Genomic DNA, 17011 nt, shown 5'->3' with positions numbered 1-17011 from the left:
TTTTTCAGGTGGCGTGACAAGGATGACTGTCTCCCTGGTGGTTATTGTTTTTGAACTTACTGGAGGCTTGGAATATATTGTACCTCTTATGGCTGCAGTAATGACCAGTAAATGGGTTGGAGATGCCTTTGGTAGAGAAGGCATCTATGAAGCACACATCCGTTTAAATGGATACCCTTTCTTGGATGCAAAAGAAGAATTTACTCATACCACCCTGGCTGCTGATGTCATGAGACCTCGAAGGAATGATCCTCCATTAGCCGTCTTGACCCAGGACAATATGACAGTGGACGACATAGAAAACATGATTAATGAAACCAGCTACAATGGCTTTCCTGTCATAATGTCAAAAGAATCTCAGAGATTAGTGGGATTTGCCCTTAGAAGAGACTTGACAATTGCAATAGGTATCCTTTCTAAAATTACACACACACACAGATTCTGGAAGAAAAGAAAGCAGTAAAGTTTAATTAGGTTTTCAAAATGAGGGGGTGTTAATTTAAGTTCTGTAAAATTTTATATTCTCTGAGAAATGAATTTATGTCGCATTGTATTGTTTTTGTACTAAATACAATTTTTCAATTCAATTTAAAGGATAGGGATATAGTCCTATGATACTAATGAGAAGACCAGTGAGTCTTAATCATTTCTAATACAGTTGAATCTTCTCACAACACCTGAAGATGTTAGACGTTAGATTCATGAGGGCTAGACTTCGTTAGTCCCCACTGTTTTATAAAGGACTCTGAGCTAGAAATATCAAATGTTTGGTTTTCTCTCAAGATCATTCTTGTGAGCTCGTCCTCTCCCTCCCAGCTTACCTTGTGTGGTCATTGCTGGAGAATTGCAAAATAATTCTTGTGCCATTCGAGAAGAGAAGGTAAGATAGGAGGTGGGAGTATTTCTTAGATCACACTGGAAGCTCAGTTTGTGTAGAAGAGGAAGACAATGAAAAAAGATTACGTGGAAAGTATCTTTAGGAAAACCTACAGAATAGGAAGAATTTTCAAAGATTAGCAATTCTATCATTCCAAAGGTTTTGCTTGGTTAATAGAATAGTACTTGCTAGAGATGACAGAGTATGTTGTCAGACCTGGATGTATTCAGATGTTTTAGCTTCTGAGACATTGTTGCCAACCTAGTAGGAAAGAACATAAAATGCCATTCTTTAGGTTTTACTAGCAGCCAGCCAAAGTGAAAGAAAAGGTCTGAATTTTGAAACTCATAGAAATTGAAAAGGCTGGGTTTTTAAAAGATGAAGAAAGTGCAAAGTTAAGAATAATACATATTCCTATTGACTATATAGTTTTTTGGAAGTTTTGTCACTGTCTTGAGACAATATTGGGATTTTAGATGAGATAATGTTGATTAAGGGAATTAGAAGTACTTCAAGTATATGTGATATCAAGACATGTCATCAGAAGTGTTAGTCTTGTCATATGTCATGACATATTTTTGTTTGTGTTATTTGGAGACTGGGTCTCACAGTGTAGTCCAGACTAACTTATTTGTGATTCGTTAGCCTAAGCCTCTTTACTGGAATTACAGGATGTGCTACAACACCTGGCTCACATCATGACTTTTTGAACACACCTCAGATATTTACCAACTTACATCTTTGTAAAGTTTTACAATTTTCACTGAAAAAACAGATCTACACTGGATGTGTATATCCATATACATATATATGTAAAATTGGATTCTTATTCATACAATATATATGTATAAAATTATACTTTATGAAGGACAAAAAATTAATCATGCTGTCTTATAAAATAAAATCTTTGAGATGCCAGGTTAAATATAGTCTCCTTTTTGGAATAAAAGCAGAATTTTGTAGAATACTAAATCCAAATTCAGATTATTAAGTCACAAAAATATAAATGCTGGTTTTTTTTTTTTTTTAAATATCTGACCTATGTCAGAAAATAAAACCTATTTTCCATGCTTCAAAAGCCTGTGGGGATTTAGCTCAGCGGCATAAGTGCCTGCCTTGCAAGCTGGCAGTTGTGAGTTTGATTCCCGGTACCGATGAAAAAGAAAAACAAAACAAAACAAAACAAAAAAACCCCCAAAAGCCTGTGAATGAATGGCATAAAAATCTTAAGTATGATGGTATACTTCTTTAATCTCAGCTACTTGGGAGGCTGGAGGATCTCAAATTACAAGCCAGCCTGGGCAACATAGCAAGACCCTGTTTCTAAATAAAGTTTTTAAAAAGGGTTGGGATGTAAGTTAGTGCTTTCTGGGTTCAACCCCAGTACTGTAATCAGTCAATCTTTCAGTCCATCAATCTAGCACTTAGTAAATACTCAGTGCATGATGTTCAAATAACTTAAACCATATACTCATATAAAAAGTGATGCTCATTTGAAAATATTTTATTTGATAAAAATCATATTAGTATGTTTTTAGGTATGCATATATTATGGAGTGTTTAAGTAAATGTATCCCCTCATACACTTTTATGGTGAGAACACTTTAAATCTTAGGAAATCTCAAACAAAAGAATAAAACCAAAATTCTTAATCTTACAGATCTAAGGCCTGATGTTCACGTCTAGCATTTGTAAATCAGGGGAACATTGTATGTAGGCTAATAATATTTTTCTAAAATCAAGTATTTTAGATTGGAGATGCACTGTGTTCAGTGTTGTAAATACATGATTTTCACAGGCACGAGGCATTGGGTTCACTTCCCAGCACCATGGCCAATCAGTAAATACATAAATACGAAAATGTTTTGTTAAGTGTTAAACCATATATTTTCATTAACAGTGTTTGTTATTCTGTGTTAATGATTGATAGTTGAGGTTAATTTTAATGGAAAGTGTCATATGTGCTATTTGATATCACTGTATCTTTTTCTGTCCATGAGTATCTTTTTACTTTGTTTCTGTTGAGTTGCAGTTCTTTGCAATTTTTTTCTTTTAATTTTTATACTGAGATTAAAAGTCATAAACCTCATTATACTATTAGCTATTCTAAATTTGACTACTGTATATTTCTGATAACAACTTGACTTGCATACAAAACTATTGACTTTTATTCCTCCTACACCACAGTTCATACTATGGTATCATACTACATGTAATTTTAGTTTTTGTATTCATTAACAGTACTTATAATTAATATTTATACTCTACCATTCCGTGGTCAAGGAACAGGTCATTGACTAAGATTCTTCTTGTGGGCTAAAAGCAGCTTAATGAACATCTTTCAAAGATAATTTGTTGCTAATGGGATTTCTTTTCTTACTATCTATGATCATATTTTTAAGGTAGCCCGCCCAGTAAGTAAGTATTTACTCATAAGTATTAGTAAGTTAGTGTTTCACTTAGTGCCTGGCTACTTGGATGTGTAACAGCATGGTTAAAACATTCCAGGGCGGGGAAGTAGATAATGGCTCAGTGCTTCCTGGCAAGCACAAGATCCTGAGTTTGATTCCCAGTACCAAAAGCAAAAAACATTCTAGTATTTGCTTAGGAGCAGTAATATCTGCTGCTTAATCTAGACTGATGCCTGTTACTTTTGGCTTAAATATTTTTGTACCAAACTATTTATGTTCAGACTATTTTCACTATAACAAATACTGTATTAGCACATTTTGATTAATACTCAAAATAGAGACAAAATTGAAAGACTGCTTTATTTGCCTATTTGTTTCATTTTGGGTTTCCTTCTTCCTGTGTTTCTGTACTTTTCTCTGTCTTGTCAGACTTCTCCTTGAGCACTTTCAAAGAGTAGTTGGAAGCAGGTGGCAGGACAGAAGCACTGGATAGAGTACACTGGTGAGGGGGAAAAGTGACAGAACTTTTACCCGTAAAACCACCCAAGTTAGCCAGACGTAGTGGCACACTCCTGTAATCCAACCACTTGGGAGACTGAAGGATTGTTGAAAGTTTGAGACAAGCCTGGGCTACAAAGTGAGCCCAGGCCAGCCTGCACTGCATAATGAGACCCTGTCTTAAAAAGACAAACGAACAAAAACCCACCTAAGTCAGACTGTATTCATTGTGAGCATGGTTGTATAGTCCCAGTTCAGCGCATCTGTATTGCTCATGACTGATCTAGCAAATTATGCAATATTTCAGTATCAGAAAAAAGAAAGAACCAGTTTGTTCACAGAGGTAGACTATTCAACAGAGTCAAAACAAGGATAAAACTGTAGTTTCACCTCCAGTGCAAAGTAAGTGACAGCAGAGGTAGGCTCCATTTGCTGATGAAATCTTAAATGAGCAATTCTCATAAAATGCATAGATTTTAAAATTACATATTCCAAATAATGCTTTTTTTTTTGTTTCCCAAAGTTAGAAAACAGTTGCAAGAAAGAAAGTTTATTTACCGAAGTATTTACATAGAGACAATTGGTTATTGATAGATTCTGATTCAGTTAAATGTAAGAAATTACCAGATGGCTTTTCAGTTGATTCCTTTCTTGGTTAAGAAGACAGGAAAATGTGAAGGAGGGCCAAAAGTCATAGAATACATTTATTGTTTTGTTTTCCAATAAACAAGTTGTTCTTAAAAACAAAAAGCCTATTGATTTAACATTTTTGATGTTTTCTTTTTTCAGAAAGTGCCAGAAAAAAGCAAGAAGGTATTGTTGGGAGTTCTCGGGTGTGTTTTGCACAGCACACCCCATCTCTTCCAGCGGAAAGTCCTCGACCATTGAAGCTGCGGAGCATCCTTGACATGAGCCCTTTTACAGTGACAGACCACACCCCAATGGAGATCGTGGTGGATATCTTCCGGAAACTGGGGCTGAGGCAGTGCCTTGTCACCCACAATGGGTAAGTTTGGAGACCATGGAAACCTGTTCCCTGACCAAAATTTATGACCTTTTTTAGCAGAATCTTTTTCAAGGGAGAATGTGAATCAGTTCCCAAATGGGACTGTGACTTAATATTGGTATGAATACTTGATCAGTCCATTATCAAAGAGTGAGAAAGATATCAAATTTGCAGTCTGCCAAAACATAAATTAGCATTTTTCAAGGGTGCTGTATGTCAGAGTTGGAAAAGAGACACTGAAAACATGACTAGAATGTTGTGCATACAGTATTTTATTCTTAGAGGGCTAGAGGACCTGATCTGAATGGAACACTGCAAAAACTTGTTTTTTCTTTATAAGTATTTTCTTTTGCAAGTATGTCACGTTAATATACACAATTCTAATACAATTATATAGAATTTTGCTGTATACTTTTTCAGACAATATCTCATTTATCATGTAATGAAGGATTGAACATAAATGGAATTTGTAAATTAGCTAAAAATCTTTTAACAAAAACGGTTTCTTGTCTACCTTTTCCACCCAGCAATTTCGTGCATAAACGCCAGTGACAAACTCATGTATTAAAAATGTTCATATCGATCATTTATGTTTCTTTTACACATGAGCTACCGGGACCCTCTGTGAGAGGCACACAGGCAGGGGCTATGAAGGTGTAATGCATGGGCCGCCTCAGCAAACTGCTCCTGCTAGGCTGTGCTGCTGGCCTCATTTCCAGGACCTGGAAACTGTTTCCACACCCATCTTTCTTTAGGCCCCTTTGTTTCTGTCCAACTACTGCTCCTTGTTGGAGTTCTAAAGAACCAGTTTCACAGAAAGGCTAGAAAAGGCATCAAAGGGTACTGTAGGACTATGTATGACTGGAGAGCCAACCCTGAGCAGTATAACACTGGTTGAAATACTGTACTATAAACACCTAGAAAATCAGAGCAGGATTTGGTTTTGTTTCATTTTTGATGTTACTTTACAACATTTGTTCAAAACACCAGCGAGAAGCCTTGACCCCTGTCTAGAAAAAGGAGGAAGAATGAACAGAAAGGAAGGGAATGAATTTATTGAACACTGTCATGTTTTCTCTGATTTTTCAGGATCTCTCCAAAGTAGATGGTGTGTCTTTACACATGTAGTGATTAAAGCTCAGAGGTTTAATAATTTTCTCAACCAGCTTTCCAACTTGAAACCCCAATCTCTTGTTGCTATTTTACAGTGTAATTTAATGTATCCCTGTTCTTTGGAGATTCTTAAACTACTAAGACATTTTTTTGGCCAGTATACTATATTGGATTAAGGCTAGAAATATAGTAGATACCATATTCAGATGACATAATAGATACATTTCTATGAATAGAAAGCTATAGAAGATCCAAATGTAGTGTTATTCACTGTGCTAATTAAAAACTATTGAGAATTATGAAATCATTACAGGGGTAAACCACTTAAGGATGGGAAATTTAGAATTATTAAGTACCAAAGATACTGATTATAGAAAAGGTATGTTACTGCTACCATTTTCTTTTGCTTAATTTTGTGTCTTTTTTTTAAAATGACAGTATTTATTTATTGTCTTTTTGAGAGGGTTTTGCATTTCAGTTCAGACTGGCCTAGACTGACTTTGTGCCCACACTGGTCTTGAATGTGCAAGGATCCTCCTGCCTCCGCCGCTTGAATGCGGGAGCTGCAGGCCTGTGCTACTATACCTGGCCTCATACTTCATTATTTAAAAATTTGAAAAATACTAGTTAAATTGGATAACATTTTATAGAGCTTTGCTGGAATTTGACCTCTTTTAATAAGTTATATCTTAATTGGAACTTAAGCTATTATAAGCTGCTCTTTTCTTAAAATTGCTTTTTGTTCTTGGCATAGTTTGTCCCTTTGTGTACTAACCGACATAAATGTAATTCTCTTAGTTATGATGAACTATGACTGCAAAAGTTATTGTATTGGTAAATTTTCATACTTTATATTACTGATTAATTCCCAAGATTTTGCCGTCGGAGATATTAGAAAGGAACATGTTCCAAAGAAAGTATAAAATAATGAAGTAGATAGTGGAGGAGGTAACTAATTAAAAGTTTCATCCAATCCTGCTTGTTTATATGAAAAATGGGGTTGGAGGCCTTTTTTCTAAGAGAGTATATTTAATTGCTTTGATCATATTTTCCTTATTCTGTTCTTCACAGAAAATACATTTTAGATGTATATATGAAAAGCAAAGAGGTCAATCAGGGAGGTGACTCAGGATTTTGGGGTTTTTTTTGTATTATGTAAGAAAATAGGGTGCTTTATTCTCATGTAAAGTTTAGTGATTTGAACTCAGAAATCATGACTTTTGAAAGAGACATGACAAATGTGGGGCCTTGGATGCAGGGGAGGAAAAGAATAGAGAAATGATGTGGAAATGTGGCCTATAAATTATAAAGATGTCAGTTATTTATTGTCTCACGGTTTATATTTTAATTTAGCAGAATTTCTCAATCTTTCAGTAATAGAAGTTACTCAGAAGAAATTTGGTGACCTTATACGTTTAGAAAGTTTTGAGTTAAATACAGTTGATATTTCTTTACTGTGAACTTTGCAGAACTTTAAAAATGTTGATATTCTTTGATTGTCAGATAAGAGTTAGTAGGAGTTTTCCACACTTATTTGAAAATGAATGCAGTGGATAGAACTAATGTTGGTTGAAGCATCCTTTGGGAAGTTCTGGCTTTTGCTTGTATTACTTTTTAGTGCAAAGAAGAAAAAGCAAATTATTTTTAAGTGAGTCACATTTTGAATTGATTTGTTTTCCACGCCCTAAAATCAGTAAAGTGGCACTGAACCTGGTGTTACTGTTCTCAAATCATTTCTCTGTTAACAACAGAAGAATTGGGTGTATTTTCTCCTTTTTAGGGCTGTTTTTCTGTCTCTGTCTCTCTAAAGATTATTTTATAAGTTTGTATGTTTGCCACAGTCCTTATAAATTTATAACTTTCATCATTGTGTGCCTTGTAATACAGCAAAGTTTACTAACACAATATTAACTGAAATTAATCAATTACTTAATTGCACTTAAAAGCATGAGTAAGATTTAAACTAGTGTTACTGTATTTAACTAATTGCCAACCAAGACTGTCACATTTCCTAACTCCACCCATAAATTAGTTAACAGTTGTCTTTTTTTAAAAAAAAATTCTCATTTAGTCAAAGAACATCATCTACTGAATGATTGAGTGCCTATTTTGTATAGAGCAGATTCTGAGCTTTTTGAAGGGGGGAAGTTTTTCTCATGTTCTGAGAACTTTTCAATTTATTCTTTTTTTTTTTTTTTTTTTGTCTTTTTCCTTTTTATTGGTACCGGGGGATCGAACCCATGACTGTCTGCTTGCAAGGCAGGTGCTATGCCGCTGAGCTAAATCCCCAACCCCTTCAATTTATTCTTAAGGATCATTACATTATTTTTACAAAATAACAAGAGAACATGAGCAGAGAAATTAGTTTTCCTTCCAAATTCTCTACCTTCTCTGCTTCCTTCTTCATGATATTAAATTCTTATTTTATAAAGGACATGTCTATAGCTTTAGGACTGCTTTAAAGTCCCCTGGTGACATTCTTCAGGAAGGCAGAGTATCCAAAGGCAAAGATGACAGCCAGGTCACCAAAAAAATGCCTAATGACCCTGAAGACATTTGTGTGAGCTTCCACAATTGAAAGTACTACATTCCACTGCACTGCACTCCACTTCCCCCAACTCCACTCCACTCTACGCCATGTTAGGGATGGAGTCTCACTGTAGCTGAGGCTGGTGTTGGACTCTCAGTGATCCTTCTGCCTCAGCCTAAGGATCTGGGGAGAATTTAAATTCTTTTGAAGAAACAGTAAAGTACATTTCTGTTTTTATTATCACTATAATAATTGGTTTCATTAATTTTTATTTTAAAACAGTAACCAGACTATTGTTTTAATAGTTAAAAGCAGTGCAAGTAGTTTTGGATATCTTCATTATAAGAATTTATGTCTATAACTTTGATGTGATAATAATGATATATTAGCTTAGAATATTTAGGAAAATATGCTTAAAAGCTTTTTTGACCTGTATTCATAAGTATGTCATATTAGCTTATTTTAAAAAGTGACATTCACTTCTTGAAATTTAGACAATATTTCTGTTCGTTAGCATGATTTATTTCATGCACACTACCTTAATTTTAATTACAAACAGTAGTAAAATCCAAGGGGTTTCTGGAGTCTTCTAGGCATTAGAGCTAAGCCTTCCTCTGCAGTGGAGATAGACCAAATGGTGCTGTGCTGAACATCGTAGAAACTGGGAAATCACATTTCTTCAAGGAGAGGATACTGAGAATGGGGGCCTTACATTTCAGAGGTTATGACTATGTGTCATTGTTTCTTTTATTTTTTTCTCTGTAGTCATCTTCATTTTGAACTTTCATAATTTTGACTTTTAATTTGAAAAGGAAAATAAATCACCAGTATTTAAAAATAGCATTGTATCACCTTTGAAAGTTAGAATTTATACAGAGGGAATCTAGAATTTTAAATCATTTTTGTTTTTAATTTTCTAAAGTTCATGAGAAGCATTCTTGTGTTTCATGTTTTTATTTTCTTCTCTCATTCTTGATCATTATTATTATAACCTCTTTTAATTTAATTTCTCACACAGTTATTAGCATAATAATCTGTTTCAGGATTGTCTTGGGGATCATCACAAAGAAGAACATTTTAGAGCATCTCGAGCAACTAAAGCAGCACGTGGAGCCCTTGGTGATTAGTTGTATCAGATCTGCTCACTAGACACCTTAGAAGTCAGGAGGCATGAAACTTGTGAACTGTTCAGTTCTTTGTCCCAGATACCTGCTGAACAAAAAATTCTTCCATGTTGCCCGTGACATTTGTATCTGATCAGGTGTTTGTAAGATAAATTTAGATATGTATATAATTCCATTCATAGAAGGTAAAAGTTAGCATGTCATTAAAAGTGTTAGTTACAAGTTAAGATCTCAAATACTTTGGTAGTTCAATGAGGGACTATTATTGGATCTGCTTAAAATAAATACGGAAACTTTGTGTGCCTTGATAGATTCACTGGTTGCAGAAGGCTCCTGACTGATTAAAAATACCTGCCTGTCACCCCAAACCCTTTTTCTTTTTTTGGTTCCTAATCTATATGGTAATGATGGTAAATCTAATCTCCTAAATGATTGTAACTGAGCTTAGAATTTGGAATAGGTGACAGATTTTTTAATGGGCACACCAGATAGACTGTAATGTGTATATATACCTTTGTGATTATACATACCTTTTTTTCTGCTGTGCCATGCATACCTTCAAAGTTAGAATGTGTGTCCTGCCATTGCATTAGTGACTTGTCTGTAGATCATGTATGCACCGCTTTTATATGGTGTTTGTAGAATGCTCTAAGCAGCTTTTGGGGTCAGATGCCCTTGTTTTAACAAGCTTCATGTCCTACTGTGTTCATGATGGCAAGCCTTTAGTTATCTTACCATATAACAAAAATTGTAGAGCTTTAGCTGTTAATGCCTGAAATTATTTTGTGCTGCAGTTGTCATACCTACAGGAAACCTGTCCCTATTTGCTTAAGTAGAAACTGATTATGTATTTGTGTTGTATGCTATGTTTCACAAGTGTTTCATGCATCCTTTTTTAAAAAAAACTACTAACCAGAATAATATAGTAGTTACTCATTCATTCTGCTTTCTGCTTCACCTGTAATAATCTTTCTGGACTGCTTTTTGATTTCTCACTTTTTAAAAAAAATGCAAACATTAACATGTAAGACTTTCATAAAAGCACTGTATCTTAGTTTTGGGGACCAAAATCAGAAAAGGGAAACATTAATATACTAGAAATATGGGTATAAAATTTATTCATGGGGTTCTGAAGTTGGTAGTGGAGTTTTGTGTTTACCAGTTTTCTCTGTATTTTGTTTCAATTGTATGTGCTTTCATGAAGATTCTGCATACCACTGGGTGATCCTTAAATTATTTCTTAAAAATTGTTTAATTTTGGTTAAACAAAAGTGAAGTATTGAGGGGATTTGGATTCTTTTGTTGCTTTCTTCATGTGGTGAGAATGAATTTTCCCTGTGAAAAATGGGATCAGTGTCATATCCTGTCCATGTATTCTCTCATTTTTGTTACTTTTTTGTTGGCATACATTAATTAAAATAGCTGTACTTCAATGAGGTATGTAGTCCTTATGGGCTTAGTGGAAAGGACCTCATGGCGTGACCATAACACTTTCATATCAGTGGATGGTTGCTGGGAAAATACTTTCTGAAAGTATAATCATAAGCTGCTTGCTTTGCTCTGTTCCTGTCAACAAAAAGGATTTAGCTATAGGTATAGCTTCTAGTTCTGTTTTTTTCCCCCCTTTTATTAATAGTATTCTTCTGTTATCCCTTTCAGACGCCTCCTTGGCATTATAACAAAAAAAGATATCCTCCGTCATATGGCCCAGACGGCAAACCAAGACCCCGCTTCAATAATGTTCAACTGAATCCTGCAGATGAGAGAGAGGAAACAGAAGAGGAAGTTCATTTGTTGAATAGCACAACTCTTTAACCTAAAGGAGTCGTCCACTTTTTTTTTTCTCCTTTAAAAAAAAAAAAAAAAAAAAGGAAGTACGAAAGCCAGGTTTTTGCATCATGGTTTGGAATGGTGGAATGGAGGAATTGTTTGGGAAGGAAAGGAGAGATGTGCTTACCTGGCTGTGAGCAGCAAATCAGCTCCTGTTATTCTGCACTGGATGCATCCAGCGGAGGATGTGCTGTGATAGTGCAGGCTTGAACCTCAAGGGAGATAACACTGGAATCCTCAAACACTTGACTTGTGTCCAGTACTGCAGTGACGTGTTATCAGTCCCTATTTCTGGAGGGATTACTTTGAATTGAGCCATCTTATAAGACTGCAAGATCTTACCTTTTTTTACCAGAACTGTTCTGTTTAATTCATGAATTGTGTAGTTAAGCATTACCTTTCTACATTCCAGAAGAGCTTTTATTTCTCTTCCTCTCTCTCTCTCTCTCTCTCTCTCTCTCTCTCTCTCTCTCTCTCTCTCTCTGTCGCTCTCCCCTCTCTTTTCTTCTCCCTCCCTCTCCTGAGCTGTAACAAAGCCTCTTAAATTGGTGTACCCTTTTGAAGCAGTCCTTTCTCATATTGAGATGTACTGATTTTACTGAGGTTTCATCGCAAGAAGGCAGTGTTTCTTGTGCCATTAACCATGTAGTTTTTACTATCACTGAAGGCCTGGAACAGTGTACACACACCATGTTAAAGGGTTGGCCAACAGGTAAAATCTTGAGTGGTGTGAACAGAATCTCCCAGCTTGTGTGTTGTGTGGTTCAGAATGAAAAACAGTGAAGACTTTAAGGATAAACGATTTTTTTCCATCTCAGACTTCATGTGACCTGGTCTTATGCAAATTTTCTATTTCTAATACTACTATGATATACAAGTGCTATTCAGCATAATTAAAAAGCTGCTGCTCTGACAGTGAAGAAAAGAAAGTATTCTGTTTAGCTGTGTCTGGTATTAATTGCATGTTAGAACACTGGATATTTTTTTTCTTGAAATTAGATCATTCTTTGTTTCTTTAAGATACTTTATGGCTGACACTGAAGATAAAATGTAATTCATAACTTGCACTAAATGTATAATTCTTTTCTTAAAAATTTACCATTCTTATTTATATTTTTATGGATTAAAATTTATAAAATACAGATCAGTTAATATCGCACTTAAATAATTTTACCTTTTTAATGTAATTTTTATAAACTAATTCTGACTTACAGATATGGAGATGTGAACAACGTTTACAATGGGAGCAAGGGTTTAAAAAGCTTATGCTGACTTCTCCATGATCCAATGTGTACATAACCTTATCCTGATGTTTCACTGTCATCCTCTGGATTATGTCTTCTGACCTGTCCATTTTGACCCACAAACTGGAAAATTCAAAACATGACAGATTACGTAGTAGATTAAAACTAAAAATTAGGGTTGACTGTTTTTTAGGAAAAAAAAAAAAGAGAGAAAATTTTAAAGGTAGCAGTTAAATTCAGCCTAAGTATAACCTTTGAATCTCTGGGTATGTCATCTCCATAACAGAAGTGTTTGGTGATGGTTGGAGTAACCACAATGCACATTTTTACAGGATGAGTTAAAATGTACTGGAGTGTTTGGAATTTTCATTTTTGGAAATGTCTATTTAATCATGGTCTTAGCTCACCCTTGGCAAAGGCACTTTATTCAAAGGACTCACCTAACTGTCCTGTGATTATGCATTTCTGACAAGCAAATGACTTTGCAAACAGACATTTTGTGAAACATAACTGGCAACCATTTTTACATTTTGAAAGTGATTCTTCACTTCCTACTTAATAATATGCCTGTTAAAATCTGTAAGATCACTTAAGACCTGTATGGTCTTGAAGACTTAAGAGATCATGAAGCCATATTAGAATAATAATTGAAAGTTGAGCAAAATACTGGGAACTTTATGAATCCTTTTTAGCTGTGCTATCTGCCAAAAATTCCTATTTTGTCCTCATTACTTCCTCCATTTGGCAGACTTCAAATTTTCTTCATAGACCCGTCATTTATTTTGACTATCCAGAGTAGTTATTTCTAAATGATAGCTCTGTGTTCATGTTAAGATCTTAAGGATCTCTGCAGTGTGCAATTCACTGCTAGAGTTTCAACTCCTCAGTATGGCTAATGGATAACTAATTGTCCTGAATTACAAGCCTTCAAAGGAGAAATCAGTTTTCTTTGCAGGTAGTGTCATACATTAAATTACACTTGGATTTTATTTTGCACATTTACCTTTTCTATTTCAAGTCCTGTATCATTGCCCATCTTGCTTCAGTGGCTGACATTCAGGGTGGATACTAAAGCATAAATTTTCTTTGATGTATATCCATCTTGGAGTGTCCTACTGCTGAAATACAGGAAAGTGCTGTATTTTTAATGCATTTAGTAGTTTTCTTTGGTATTACTATCTATTCCATTTCTCTTTTTGATACATTGAAATTTGCTTTTCAACCAAATGATGAAGTAGTGGAGAACATGAGATATTCGTGCCTAGCTAATTGGCAAATTAATTGACCAATATAATAAGTGTAGCGCCTTATTTGAGTACCCTTTTTGAGAAGGTATAATGAGAATGGGCAAGAGTGTCAGCATCTCTTACTAATATTCGCTTTCAGTTTTGGTTCACAAAGAATGCTTAGTTTGTTAATCTGTAATGTTGCCTAGACCTGTATTTATCTGTTTTTATTTATACTAGTGTAGTAAAGCTGCATATCATTACAGTAAAAATGATTACTGTGATGAGTTAATCAGAAAACCCATTAAAATCTATATGACAATGTGTGGTTTGGCCTTTAATTACACCTTTGCCAGTCTTCCCTCTGTACTGCTGCACTGTGCAGTGTAGGCCAATATGCCTGACATACAGCCTCAAAAGGTGATAATTGCAATTCTTCTTTCAGGTTTCAAAGCCTGCTAGATTGAACAAGATGTTCATTTTCCTAGCAGTGGGCTAACGTACCCTGTGGTCAGTGAAAGTTACATGTCTGCAGCAAGCTATCATTTCAGTTCACATTTAAAAATAAGGTTTTATTAAGTTTTTAAACCTGTTGTATGGATGAGAACAGTAAAATTATTTTTATACGTTCAAAAATTCTCTTGGATATTTGCCAAGAGAACAGCCTTAAAAGAGAATGATGAGAAACATTTGAATGAAATTTCAGGGCCAGAGATTGAGCTCAGTGGTATAAGTGTCTTCCTGGTATGCGCAAGTTTGAGAGTTTGATTCCCAGTACCAAAAAAAATTGTAATATTGAGCTTCTAGTGAAAAGGGAAACATTGAGAGTGCGGATAGCTCTTCTACACTCAATTATTTGTTCACTTATTGAATATGTATTGAACTGTCAGGCTATTCTGTGTTGAAATTTGTATTTCAGTACGAATCTATAGTATGTAAGATGGTGATAAATACTTAAGTTCAGCAGATTTTTGCTAATATAAGCATAAAAAAATGGGCAAAAATCTGCCTCCCGATGGTCTTTATAGGAAAAAAAAGTGAAGGTCTGTACATGTTTGCATGTGCACACCCCACTGCATAGAGTAAGATAGGTAAAACTTCCAAGACAAAGTAACATTAGAGCAAGAGCCTAAAGGAGGCAGAGGAATGACACATGTCTGTGAGTAAAATCTCCCACAAAGAGAAAATGCTACATGCCCACATCCTGAGGTATCTGCCAGGTAAAGAGTACCAAACTGGGCATGGTGTCTAGAACAAGGTAAGAGGAAAAGGGGATGAAAAGGAAAGAGATTGGGCTATAAGGGTTTGAATTTTAGTCTAAAGTGGGGCACCAAAGAGGAAAGTTAATCTGACTTAAAATGACCTCTCTGATTCCAACTTATTGGAATCGACTAAGGAACCCTGCGCTTGAAATAATTTAAGTGAAATATGACAGAAGGTTGAGTCTAATTGAAGCTGGCAAAAGTGAAAATGTTTGGCTTATAGACATGTTGAAGGAATGGGTAGGATTTGATTGGTGGAGAGGCTGGTGACTCCAGGATGTCTCCAAGTATTTTATATTGTGAAATGAGATTGGAAATGGCCATTGACTGAGTTGGAGATCTCCAGTGTCTTTGAAATTTCTAAGTGGGGAAGTCAAGAAAGCCTTAGTCTACAGAGCCTTGAGTTCAGGAGAAAGGTCTAGCATGAAAGCTAAATGGAGAGGCAGCTTTCTGAGACTGAGATAGGATTGCAGAGGTTGAGTGTGGACAGAAAAGAGGTAAAAAGGAAGAGTGGTCTCCTAAACCAGGTGATTTATAGCTCAAGGCAGACCAGCTGTCAGACGTTGCTGACAGATGAAGCAAATGAGCACTGAAAGTTGACCATGAGAACAGAGCCAGAGCCAGAGCCAGTTTACTGCAATAGTGGCAAGCAACAGACTGACCAGGGACCTTTTTAAGATGGGAAGTTCTTCCTGTGACATTTTAGAAACAGTAAGTTAACAAAGGGTTTGTTTTAGGTTACAGGATAGTGCAATATTTGAGAGATTAATGATCTGAGAGACTTTAAGACATAAGGTAATATAACTTCTTTTGTTACAGGAGGGAAATTAACATCTGAGAGAGAGAAGAGTTCCTGAGTAGATAAGTGAAACACAAAGTAAAAATCAGAGACAGTCAGTATAATAGGTAGCTAATAGCCATGAGATTTAAGTTGCTGCAATTGTTCTTTTTTTTTAGTGAAACTGGATGGGGAAGGAGGTGTTGAAAGTTTAAGCAAAGATAAAAAGGAGTAGGATCAATGAGCACTGAGCCTGGCCAACTTAATACCAGCCAACGTGATTAATTTTTCTACTTAATATAAACATTCCAGTAAAGGGTGGCCTTAAGTTTATTTGGCTTAGATTTCTAACATAAATACACCAAATGGAGGTGAGTGTATAGGAATGATGATAATGATGGAGAATTGGACTAAAAGCTTGGATAAAGAAGGAGGCCAAGAAAGGAGTAGAATGAGGTGGTTAGTGAATTTTAGGAAGAGCCAGAAAGATGGGTGATGATGTTTGTATAATTGGATGTTTGAGATTAGGAAGATGTTCATGATTGGTACTGACAACATACTACTGTACAGTGTCAAAACTTAGTGTAGGTCACTTACAGAGTAATTAAGTTGAGGGTATTGAAGGGACTACATTCACTATGATCATAACAGTTTGAGCACAGTAACATTAAGCCAGGTAAGGTTAATGTTTGAGCTAGTGCCAGGGTCTTATGTCATTACCAAGTTGTTTATGTAGCATTATCTCCCAGATCATGTAATAGCTTTTGTTTTCCTTCAGATGTAGCACCCTACATGCATGTTTGAAAAGTTAATTGAAGTTTGAGTTGATAATGATTTTGTGTTAAATGCTTATTGAATCAAGATACTTTCTTAGCGTTTAGGCACTTAAAATATGTTAGAGAACAAGTAGATTAAGTGCCCTTTGGATGCTAGTGGGCAGATCCTAGGTAGATAAAAAGGGTTATGCCTTAGTGAAGGGGAAAGGCTTGGTGCTTCACAATAGGGATGCTCTTTAATGAAAAATGTTTAATAGTTGGAAGTCCCTTCTGATTGGAATTTGACTGCATACCCTCATTAGTTCTAAAAACTTGTAAACTTGTAAACCTCTTCTA

The 17011-nt window shown here is 35.4% G+C and overlaps 1 protein-coding gene across 7 annotated transcripts in view; it reads left to right on the top strand.

Moving 5' to 3' along the window:
- Positions 1-14181, top strand: part of Clcn3 (chloride voltage-gated channel 3) — a 76502-nt gene extending 62321 nt beyond the window's left edge. For 4 of the 7 annotated variants that reach the window (XM_063234506.1, XM_063234505.1, XM_005003371.4 and 1 more), the window contains 4 exons: positions 9-407; positions 4576-4792; positions 9479-9554; positions 11219-14181. In XM_063234506.1, coding sequence (XP_063090576.1) covers positions 9-407; positions 4576-4792; positions 9479-9554; positions 11219-11374 — 848 coding nt within the window. In that variant the 3' untranslated portion in view covers positions 11375-14181. 7 annotated transcript variants of the gene reach the window in all.
- The last annotated feature ends 2830 nt before the right edge of the window (positions 14182-17011 follow it).

Source organism: Cavia porcellus, unplaced genomic scaffold (genome assembly GCF_034190915.1).
Source record: "Cavia porcellus strain 051 isolate PalLab524CR breed Dunkin Hartley unplaced genomic scaffold, mCavPor4.1 scaffold_24, whole genome shotgun sequence".
In the NCBI taxonomy this organism is placed as follows: Eukaryota; Metazoa; Chordata; class Mammalia; order Rodentia; family Caviidae; genus Cavia; species Cavia porcellus.
This window is presented reverse-complemented; position numbering and strand designations above follow the sequence as displayed.